Genomic DNA, 12,421 nt, shown 5'->3' with positions numbered 1-12,421 from the left:
TACCACGGCCTCGAGCTGAATCTTTGAATAAATGTGCACAACCAAACTATGCAATCACCTAAACACAGTATTTCAAGTTATATGGTAACTAGTGTAAAATTGATCCACTAAACAGCAAGTGAATAATGCAGGAAGTGGATAAATAGCATCTCATGCATGTGGTAGGTGTTGCCTCTTTTTGCGTGGGCAGTAGGCCACCATAAATAATTCATGTGTTCATGTGTAAACAGGTAGATGTGCTTTAGGCCAACAGAGAAACTAATGTCTGATTTTTCTTTTCAACAAAGTAACAAAAAAGGTGATGGTACTATACAGTAGCAAGGACAAACTATATGAAATAACAATAATGATGGAGTTTCACTTATAAATAAGATCAGACTGTCTTGATATTACGTCATTCTGTCTGATTGTTTTCCAGTCAAAGTGACTTTGACTATCTCATTAGTAATATGTTTTTTAATGGCAGGTCATCTTCAGCCTCCTTCAGGCATTGGAGTGGCTGAAGGAAGCTGGAAGGCTGCCAGATATTAGCATGAAATTTTAATGAGGGGTAGCACTAACTTTAAAAAAAATAGCACACGCCCAAAGCCGTCCATACAGCCTTGGCAGGACTGAAATATTAAAAAATGTTAACCATCGTACAGGATGGCGGCACTGAGTCTGAAAACAATATTGATAACTCATTTTTACATTTGGACAAATGGTATTCGGGGAGTCAGTCTTGGCTTCTAAATGTCATTCAAACTATTACGTAAATCTCCTGAATACCTAAAAAGACTGTGATGTCTGTCTGATCCACTACTGTAAGGATTTTGATGAAAAACTATATATGATATATCCCTTTTCAAAATTCTGTTTTTTCCTTATAGCACCTTATCAGCATCGTCAGATTTTGACCAGTGGTCCTTCAATTCAAATTCTGCCAACAGCAATTTTGTTTCAGTCTACACAGGATCAGGTAAATTTCACCACTGTTTGTTTTCAGAACAGTTGGCTAGCAGTATCACATTTCATTGAGAGAGACCAACAGTTTCATCCTAACAGATTCAAAAACAGAACTGTAATTAGTTAGAGTTTCTAGAGACTGTGGACATTTCATGCAGTATGTAATAGATGGTCCTCAGGTCTGCTTCTCTGGGGGTCTTCTCACGTTTTCAGCGGTGCTAGAGGCTTGGCTGATCAGGATGGAAATGTCTGTTTGTCAGTTGGTCCACCGCTTTGATCCAGATATCTCAGTAGCTATTGGGTGGACTGCCATGAAATCAACCTCACCTGTACTTTGTGTTTAGTGCTAATTAATAAATGTTAGCATGCTAACAGGCTAAACTAAGATGGTGAACCTGGTAAATATAACCTGCCACACAACAGCATATTAGTATTGTCACTGAGCATGTTAGCATGCTTATTAAAAGCAGCATTTAGCTCAAAGCACTGCTGTGCCTCAGTACAGCCTTATGGCTGAAGACTGTTAAGTCGTGTTAGTATAGTGACAGCTTTCATGATTTCATTAAATCTGCATTATGAAAAAGAAAAACACGTTCTAAAACATTAACAATGTTAACAATTTTTTTATTGTTAAGATGATTCAGTCATTAACATCAGAAATAAATGTTATTGTTTCTCTTCAGGATCATATAGTGAAATTGTCACTGTGGGATGATACATTTTTCTTACTTTGCAGTAAATTATATCAATAAAACTAAATGGCAAACCAACATGTGATCACACCAATACTTTCTAAAGCACATGCTGCAAATATCGTCCCCAAAAATACAACTGCAGTCAAACCACAAAAACACAAGCTTGTCAGCTACAGTTTGAGTCAGTTTCTGGTGCTGTGACAGTTTATCTTCTATGCTACTATAACAGAAAGGGAGTCATACTGTGAGCTCATCCAAACTCCAGCACAGGCATGAAGTAAATCTCTCAAGACGCGGTAAGCTCTCAGTCAGACAGTTTATCTCTGTCTGTCCATAAATGGAAGGTAATTGAAAACGATGTCATGTCTAAATATATATATACACACTCAAAGGACTTAGAGATTTCTTGGGCAGTGCAGATGTTCTTTCCAGTGTTTGTAATACCTTCTTTTTCGGCCTATTTTTTCTCCATTGTTATGAGACTGGATGTGCATGCAAACAATGACAATGACCACCTCAATGTCATCATCTTCTATTCTGGGATATATCAGAATAGAGGTGGAGATGCTGCTTTTGCATCCTAATCAGAGCAGTGGTTGAATGGTAAGCACTGCAATCTTTAATATGGGAGAACAACGGCTGGATTATGCTGTCACGCAAGTTGTTGCATTTGACGAGAGCCAGCAAGCGAGAAGAGCATTTTACTCATTTATGTTTTTTCCCCACTCTTTTGTCAGTGAGTGTTGAGCTAAACTGTGACTATACTCTGTGTCCTAATGAGGTGGTGTTGAGTTATGAGTCTGTCAGGCTGCCAAACACTGTGATTATAACAAAGGAGAGGACCTCTGTCAAACTCGGAGCAGACAACAGAAAGAAATTGTAATTGAGAGAGGGGGGAGCATGTTGAGGATGTGGTTGATTAACAGGATGCGTTTGTGGGAGTGTGTGGCAAAGCTTGTCATATGTCAGAGTTTAGTAGAAATGAATGAAAAAAGGTCTTATGCTGTAGGAAGTTATCGTGGAGGAACTCTATCTGCCTCTCATTATTTCAACCATAACTCTGCAAGCATTTTCTCTTGGGGGTTATTATAATGAGTAGACAAGGCTTCAAACTCCATTTCATCTTGCTAAAAATGTAAGATTGCAGATAGCGAAGACAGACGTGCACACTTTAAGCTCAGCAGCGTGAGTTTGGTTTTTGGAGTGGCTCCTTCTGGCCTTGGCAACCTTTCACCATGATGCCAAGCAGATCAGGGACATGTGTGGACGTCTGTGTGTCTCTCAGAAATGGTGTGGCTGTACATACAGATGTGAGATGGCAGACGTTGCCATGCTTGGTCGAAAGACGTACCAATGAATAATAGATCTTATTTTGGGATGAAGACAGTTTAAAGAAAGAATACTTCTAGTGGTGATCTGATTCTGCAGATGGATTTTTTTTCTTGCTTTAGTCTCAATTACACTGTTCAGGTCTGAAGAATACAGGGCAGAAGCAATGGCTAGAGATGGCAATTAATTACTGCACCTGATAACAGTGACTTTCAGGACTGTTGCCTGTGCAGTTGTCCATGTTCTACTCTCCATGATAACTCTTCAGACTGTGTTGACAAGATCATTCAGGTTCAGCAGTGTTACTTCTACCCTTAGACTGATTGCAGCCTGTTGAAGGGCCTTAACTGAAACTCAGTGCATTCAGATTTAAGTTGTCCGTGTGAGGTCCCCAATCAGAGCCCAACTATTGTGTATGGTGTTATCATCATTTTATGAAGTTTGCATACTGAAAAGTACGAGACACCATTGATAAGAGAACGAAGAGTGCTCAGTCATCTGTATTTGAATAAATTGGATTGATTCAGTGACGTTCATTCAGTGACGTAGACTGTGTATAGTAATTCATGTTCAAGTTCTATGACTGAAAGATTGCATTTTTGATGCTAGTAAATCTGCTCCTCTTATTTTCTGAAGAAACCAAATAGGGACACTACCTCAGCTTGTTGCGGCGGTCATAGCATAGAAATATGGAATAATAAAATGCAGGTATATTTCAGTATTAAATCACATCACAAATTATTTCATTGAGGTCAAAGTAGTGGCCATTGGCCATATAATATGTTTTTCTGCTGATTTCTGACACCGCCATTTCTTTTGCTCCTTTTATATCAGGGTTTCTCTTCCCCACCCAAGAAAGAGTTTTTCTGCATTTCACATAATGAAATCACAGAGGCTAAGTGGCATCATCCCAGCAGGGTAATGCGCAGATGTAATAACATTACTGATATTAAAGTGGTACATTTTAGACACAGCAAATGAGAGCCCAATGTGTCTCCTTTGGTGGGAAGCAGCAATCAGAAAATGTTCTTAATCTCTATGCTGTTTCTAAAGCAAACAGGAAGAATAATCGCTGTGCTCATGACAAACTTCTGATGAGTTTATCCCGCCGAGGAAGATTAAAGGCAAATATAATTAGGCAAGTGTTTCGGTTCTGATTTGGGTTTATCCAGTTGGAAGTATGGCCGCATTAGAGGAGAGGTAGGCTACTCCCCTCGCCAGTGTTTGCTTTGTCGCTAAAGAGCTTTGTATTGAGAGAAATGATCTGTCACAGAATGGCTGGTGGACTGCACAGATAAGGTGGTTACCACAACACCATGTTAGGTGTTTGTTGAATGCAGAGGCCATTTGTTTTGGACCAGAGCGAAGCGCAGAGTATGTTTTTTTTTGCCGTATGGAGCAATTTTAAATCAACATTGAGTTTCTTCTGTTTTATCAAACCAGCCGTCACACATCAAATGAAATCAAGTTATATTCAGTTCTAGCTGAAAAGCCAACATTTTAATCTAATATAATAAAAGCATTTTCTTTCAAGTCTTTCTGCAGCTTTGTTTGCTTTATACATAAACATTGGTTATTTTATAAACAAAGGCCTCATAAACATGTGGAGCAACTGCTTTTTATGGCTTGGAATTGAAATATAATTCAACTCTCACAGCTGACTTTTGCGTATGAATTGTTATTTGAAGATATTATGTCAACCTTTATGTATTTAAAGGTTCTCTTCTCTGCTGGGTAAAAGTAAATCTTCCATCTTTATAACCATGCATACCTCTTAAAGCACACTTTCTGTGACTTGACATTACTGAACTCTAGCAGTGTGGTGTCTTCCTAAAATGTGTTTTACTACTTTCACTGTTTTAAAGTATTTTTCAACCCAACTTCTTTGAGTCACTTTGGTGCATCAGTGTTTCCTGTCATTATTGCAAACATCACTCTATATACTAAGAAAGCTGCACCATTCAGCCATGAGACGTTTATTCTGGTGAGTCACATCCTAATGATGCCTGAAAGCCTGCTGGGCTTGTCAGCCCTTTGTTAGACTCTGGAGACGGTAGAAGGACAGACGAACATATGCAACATGAACTGCAGGATGTAATAGAGGGCTTTCAGCTTCAATCAATCTAGTTAGTGAAGCTTAAAAGGACATCAAGCCATCTAAAACTTCAACTGAAATCTATAGCTGACCAAGGATTTGTTGACAGTTGTCTGGAATGCCTTACATTTACATAACTAGGCATATGAGCTTTGAAAGGCATAAAATATCAGCATCTTGTGACTTGATTTGTCAAGCACCTGCAGACATTTATAGTTGTTGATTTCTGGAATATGAGTTTTACGCAATATATATTGTAATAACTTGATTTATTGTGATAATAAAATGCCTGTAAGCCATGTATAAAATGCCTGCGAGCATCCTGTAAGGTGAGTCCACCTGGAGACCTTTGCTGCATGTACAGCTAAAAAGTTCATTGGCAACTATTTTGATAGTAGATTAATTAATTCAAGATTAATTGTGAGTATTCATTTCTTTAATCTGTTTCATTTGATACACTATTTTAGGATGTTAAACAAGAAAAAATTTCAAGAGACCAAAAAATGTTTTGGCAGGTATTTTTCACTCTTTTCTGACATTATAGATAAAAAATGATAATCGTTGTTTGCAGTCCAAGTTGCATAATCTGTCATTTATCTCCCCTCATTTCCTGTCTGCTCTTATGCTTACTATCTAATAAAAGATAAAACACCCCCAAAAACATATTAAAACAAAATTAATTCACAGCCACACTGATGGGAATGTCATTAGGTTTGAAGATGATAAACGTATTGGACAATTCAAACTGTTGATCTGCTGGTGGTGCTAAATTAAAACTCAGTTCATCAGAAAGTAATTACAATTCATCCTGAATGAGATATGATTGTGGATATCAACTTTCACGATATCTATCCAATAGTTTTCAGGACATTACCCTTACGAAAAACCATCACTGTCAACCTCATGGTGGCGCTAGAGGAAAGGTCAGAGGTTGTTCATACAAAATGTCATGGTAATCCATCTAATAGCAACTAAGCTATTTCAATCTGGAACAAGAGGCCAACATTGCCATCCCTGGAGCCCAAAAAAACGAAAATATTTGTGGTGATTCTTTGACAATGCTTCTCCTGAAGTTTTTGCTGCAGTCGGGGGGTCAGATTAAGTTTTTCCAATAAGATGATGATGGTGAGGTGAGAAAAGACAGCTTTGAGTCAAAACTTCCTGCTAGTTACGTATCTTTGTGTCACGCTGGTTTGTCATTATTCCAGGTTCCACCCACCCACAATTTACTTCAATATTCAAGAGATGTCTGTCACCTCTCCATGTACAGTGTTGTGAAAAAGTATTTGTCCCCTTCCTGGTTTCTTATTGTTTTGCATATTTGTCACACTTAAATGTTTCAGATCATCAAAATTGTTTTAATATTAGACAAAGATAACCCAAGTAAATACAAAATGCAGTTTTTAAATGATGATTTAATTTATTAAGGGAGAAAAGCTATCCAAACCTACTTGGCCCTATGTGAAAAAGTAATTGCCCCCCCTTGATAAATCATGAATCAACTGTGATTTTTTTGGAAAACTGAGTTCAATTTCACTAGCCACACCCAGGCCTGATTACTACCAGACCTGTTGAATCAAGAAATCACTTAAATAGAACCTGTCTGACAAAGTGAAGTCGGCTAAAAGATCTCAAAAAGCAACACATCATGCCGCGATGTAAAGAAATTCAAGAACAGATGAGAAACAAAGTAACTGACATGAATCAGTCTGGAAAGACCCCAGAACAACATCTGAAGAACTGCAGGCCTCACTCGCCTCAGTTAAGGTCAATGTTCATGATTCAACAATAAGAAAGAGACTGGGCAGAAATAGCACCCATGGGAGAGTTCCAAGGCGAAAGCCACTGCTGACCAAAAAGAACACAAAGGCTCGTCTCACATTTGCCAAACAACATCTTGATGATCTCCGAGACTTTTGGGCAAATATTCTGTGGACTGACGAGACAAAAGTTGAACTTTTTGGAAGGTGTGCGTCTCGTTACATCTGGCGTAAAACTGACACAGCACTTCATAAAAACAACATCATACCAACAGTCACACATGGTGGTGGTAGTGTGATGGTCTGGGGCTGCTTTGCAGCTTCAGGACCTGGACGACTTGCCATAATTTATGGAACCATGAATTCTGCTCTCTACCAGAAAATCCTGAAGGAGAATGTCGAGCCATCAGTTTGTGACCTCAAATCCAAGCACACTTTGGTTATGCAGCAGGACAATGATCCAAAACACACCAGCAAGTCCACCTCTGAATGGCTCAAAAAAAGCAAAATGAAGGTTCTGGAGTGGCCTAGTCAAAGTCTGGACTGAAATCTGATTGAGATGCTGTGGCGTGACCTTAAACAAGCCGTTTCTGATCGAAAACCATCCAATGTGGCTGAATTAAAACAATTCTGCAAAGAAGAGTGGGCCAAAATTCTTCCACAGCGATGTGAAAGACTCATTGCCAGTTATCGCAAACGCTTGATTGCAATTGTTGCCGCCAAGGGTGACAAAACCAGTTATTAGGTTTAGAGGGCAATTACTTTTTCACACAGGGCCAAGTAGGTTTGGATAGCTTTTCTCCCTTAATAAATTAAATCATCATCTAAAAACTGCATTTTGTATTTACTCGGGTTATCTTTGTTTAATATCAAAATTTGTTTGATGATCTGAAACATTTAAGTGTGACAAATATGCAAAACAATAAGAAACCAGGAAGGGGACAAATACTTTTTCACAAGACTGTAACTCATTTAGCCTTTTGTATAACAGACACTTTGAAAAGAACATCTGTGTGTATGTCTGTTCCTTGAAAGAAATATTACAAGGTAAAGCATTTTCTGCGAACTTGCCAGTAATGATTTAAATGAGTGCTTATATATTATACTACAAATTGTCACACAGAGAAATTACAGCTTTTTAGCTAAATGCAGGGAGTCTGAGGAGATGTGAGATGTATAATGATGCCACAGCCTCTAATATTTGTCTTTAATTTCTGTAATATTATCAAGCTCAGAAAATGGGCGTTGATCATCTCTTCATATTACGATAACTTAATCACCTATACTTACTTAATTAAGTAAGTATAGGTGTATTGTGACAAAATTGGTATCTGAGGATATCATGGGCACAGTGAACTGTCTGACTGGTTAATGATAATCTACATGTTTTTAAAACGTGTCCCCGCTTTAGATTTCTAATGATGTGTAGTCTGTAGAGTATACTGTATATTATTTGAAAAGTGTTCAGTTACTGTCCACTAAAAACTGTTATACCAATTCACTCAATGTAATGAATATGAATTGTGTTGCTGTGGTGTATTGTAATATGGATTTTGTCCATACTGCCTGGGAGATAGATAAATGTAGTGGGATAACCTTTTTTTTCTTTGTAAAGGTCAGTACCATTTTTATTACAAAATACAGAATTATTATTCAAATACAGCAGTCAGCACTTTTTGTGTTGCATATTGGAATGCTTTTATATTTTATTATCACCAGGCTTCACATTTGATACCGCACATATGTATTGTGTCTTTTTGTGTTCATGCATTCATTCATGAAAGGGAGGCCATCTTGATGACAGGAAAACTTGAACCCGTGGCTGGTGTTTATCTTTTGTCCTCCGTAGCTGTCAGTGTTCATGTGATCCCTCTGTTTCTTTGACACACTCAGCACTCACTGCCTGTCAGCATCCCCCTTTTCACCAAGCTGTGGTCTGAGGTATGACTGTTCTGCTCATTAGCATGAGCCACATCCACTTACAGTATGTGTGACTTACAATGTCTTTATGTTAGACGCTGTTTTTATCTCATATTCTCATATCTGTTTCCTTGTGTTTCTCAGTCTGTAAAAGACAGCAACAACTGTTAAGTGAAGTAAAAAAAAAATCCATACTAACAGTAACCCTAACCCCTGCAGCTGTAATTTAATATAGTTTTATTGCAATCACTGACTGCATTTCTTCATTGCCATCAAAGAGTGTGTGCTCTTCATGGAGAAAGGGTAATTACTGGAGCGGTGACATCTAATACTGCTGTAGCCTCGATTAAAGCCTGAGAAGTGGCGTTGTTATATCAGATGAAAGGGTGCCTTTAACGGTGAAGGTGTTACAGACCTGTGCATAGCAGGTGTGATCAGTGGAAAGTTGATGAATAAATCATAGGCAATGGAGTGGATGGAGTGGATGGAGTGGATGGATTACATTATCTCATAAATCATGGTTGTCTTTTAGCTTAGCTGTTCTGGTTTTGTTGAGCTGACAAAATGCACAAGATGTGCTGTCCTGCGGTCGGGTCCTTTTGTGTGTCCTGTGACTTTGATCCATTGTTGTGGCTGCATTTGGGGTGTGGTCCACAGACAGAGCAGTGGAAGGACGGAGGTTTCACATGACTACGGTTATGTCTATCTAACACGAGAGACTGTGGCCCTTATGCAGCACAAAGCTTGCTAGGGCAGGTAAATGTGATTAACCTTGCTGCTGCTGCAGTGGTTGTCAACACATGGAGTGTCTGATCATCTCATAGTTTTCAGTATGAGAAAGAAAAGCGTGACAACAAAATCAAATCTTAACATAAGGTCCACTTTGAGGCACATTTCAAGTACATTTGGTGTATTTTTATTACAATATGCCATAGGACTGGATGCTAATTTATTCTATTGTATATTTTTTGACTTCAGTGGAATTGTGACAATGTGAGGAATCACGATAATATGATCACATTGTGTCATCAAAGTAAATTCTGTTTGAATTTGTAATTCCAGGAAAATTGTAATTCGAAACAAAAACTAATAAAAATGTTATTTAATTTGTTTATTTGCATGCCTGTTAATGCATTACAGTAGAAAATGTAATAGCAAATGCCAAATATTTTCTGTTACACTGTTGTTTTGACAAAACAAGCAATTTGCAGGTGTCCCCTTGGGCTCTGGAAACTTGTGATGGGCACTGTTCACTATGTTCTTATCATTTCATAGATTTAATGAAAATAGATTAATCTTTCATGGAATGAATCACTGGTTGCAGCCCTACACTGAACAGTAGTTTGATTGTTTTATGTAGAATACAAGTTGCATACACTTGTCAGATCATGATACTCCTTAATAGGAGGGAATATGTCGTATATATATATATATATATATATATATATATATATATATATATATATATATATATATTGTAATGTTTTAGTTATATAGTATATGTAATATTGCCTACTGAGTACTTGAAAATCTGTTTAGCCCTAACCACAACTATGAAATACTTAGAAACTATTGTGAAAAAACAAACAAATTCAGAGCAAAATATAATCATGGCGTTGCCTCTCACAGATCTCACAGATGTTCTTTTGATGAAGCCGTGATCTCAAACCTAATGGTCCACAAGCGCAGTACCTGTGCATCCACAGTAAAGCTAAGCTAATGACCTGCTGCTTGTTCCCTCATGGACCAACATGATTTACACCTCATGCCTGCTTGTTTATCAGCTTTCCTGTGACAAACCACTCACAGTGCATTAGCAGAATGTGGCTGTATGTGCTGACATGGTGGACCATGAACATAATGTTAATTAGTCTGTGTGAAGTGTGGCATATGACTGAGGGTTGCCATTTACTAAAGAGGCCTATTTATTTTCACACTCTGTTGAAGTGATGATATTACATCTCACTGCATATTTATGTACATGTGACATCACTGTCCTGTGATTGAGATCAGTTACTGAAATACTGAACCATGTGATGCAATCTAAGAAAGAGCTGATATTGTTCTTTAGTTCAACTTAGAGGAGCCTTTATTGAGTATTTTCAATATCAAGCTACTTTATTCTTCTACTCTGTTACACTTTAAATGGAAATGCTGTAGTTTTTACTCCACTACTTTTATTTCTGACGGCTGTAGGCATTTTGATAATCTTTTAGATAATCTTAGATGACCTGAACAGTGTGCCAATGCAGCTGCTTGCAAATTAATGTAATAATGCAGCTGAAACTTTTTTTTAATTGTTTTCAATTAATCAAATAATTGTTTTGTCATGTAAATGTGAGAAAATATTACAGTTTCCCAGAGCATTGGGGGACATCTTCAAGTCCCTCTTTGTTTCTAACGAACAGCCAAGTACATTTTGCTGATAGTGATTCTGTAGTTTTCCTTAATTTAACATCTAGAGGCATTTTGCATGAATTGCAGTAATAGTATTGCTTTTAAATGGCTCACCTCTTAAAGCCATCTTTCTTTCCTCTCTCCTCTTGACCCCATCTGCTCTTAGTGGTGGAATGTTCCTGGTACTCCAGCCTTAGCCTGCACTGGCCAGTCTGCAGAGATGGGTTCAGAGGAGCGCAGTTCAGTCATGACGCAGAAGATATCCTCCATGTCACGCAGCAACAGCAGCGCCTCATCCAAACTTGACAGCCGACAGGTAACACACAACAGTGTTGACACTGTAGGACTTGAAAAGTTTGAACAATTAGCTTCTCCACATTCTTTTTTTCTGACTGTACAGTATTGCAAAAGAAGATACTGCCTTTCCTCAGGGATCTCTGTGTTGTGGGAGAATGACTTTTGCTAATAGGCCCTGCGGTTGTTCTCACAGGATTCTATTTGGCTCTTTATAAATACATTCCCTCCAAATGTGGACACATTTTGAGTCCTCTGAATTAGTAAAATTCCAATTTGCAACAATGCCCTCAAAGGTAAAGTTCACTCTCACACACAAATTAGTGAAGATATTAGCACCAAGAACAAACAGTTGCCTTTGCCTTGTGTTTATCTGCAGGCAGCAGACTCATACATTTTTCATTGCAAAAGCTCTTCTGTTTGGAAATGAAAGTAATAAAGGTTCACTCCAGTCTTTCCCACAGGACACACAGAGACTAGTGGTCTATCACTTTAGAGTAACAAAAAATACAGGGACTGAAAAAGTGTTTTCATTCGCAAAGTACTTCTGGACAAACAAACAAACAAATAAATAAATAAATATGTACTCAAACCTCATGAGCTTGAGATTTGCCTCAATCTAAGTTTCAGATCACCCATAAAAATTAATCCAAGTTGTATTTGCAAGTTGTAATTGCTTTGAATAATTAAGCTAATGATTTGGGGATTTTAAACTAAAGATAAGATCACAAAATCCTGTTTCAACATTTTGGGGAATATGCCTATTCACTTTCTGGCAAAAAAGTTAGGTGCAAAGATCTATAGCCCTCTCATCACTGTATGGTAAATATGAAGCTGGAGCCAGGAAATGATAGGATCGCTTTGTCCACTTAAGACTGGCGACAGGGAAACAACTCTAAAACCAGCTACCCCACATCTCACTAATGAATCCATTATACACAGTTTATTCTATTTGTACAAAAAACAAAGTGTAAGAGCATCACGTT

The 12,421-nt window shown here is 37.9% G+C and overlaps 1 protein-coding gene across 3 annotated transcripts in view; it reads left to right on the top strand.

Moving 5' to 3' along the window:
- The window catches only part of osbpl3b (oxysterol binding protein-like 3b), a 29,819-nt gene that overhangs the window by 1,565 nt on the left and 15,833 nt on the right, over positions 1–12,421 (top strand). For all 3 annotated transcript variants that reach the window (XM_068735979.1, XM_068735978.1, XM_068735977.1), the window contains exon 2: positions 11,308–11,457. In XM_068735979.1, the coding sequence (XP_068592080.1) occupies positions 11,362–11,457 (96 nt within the window). In that variant the 5' untranslated portion in view covers positions 11,308–11,361. The remainder of the gene's footprint in view (positions 1–11,307; positions 11,458–12,421) is intronic.

Source organism: Cebidichthys violaceus, unplaced genomic scaffold (genome assembly GCF_023349555.1).
Source record: "Cebidichthys violaceus isolate CVI_PGR_0920_01 unplaced genomic scaffold, fCebVio1.0.p SCAF_7, whole genome shotgun sequence".
Taxonomy (NCBI): Eukaryota; Metazoa; Chordata; class Actinopteri; order Perciformes; family Stichaeidae; genus Cebidichthys; species Cebidichthys violaceus.
This window is presented reverse-complemented; position numbering and strand designations above follow the sequence as displayed.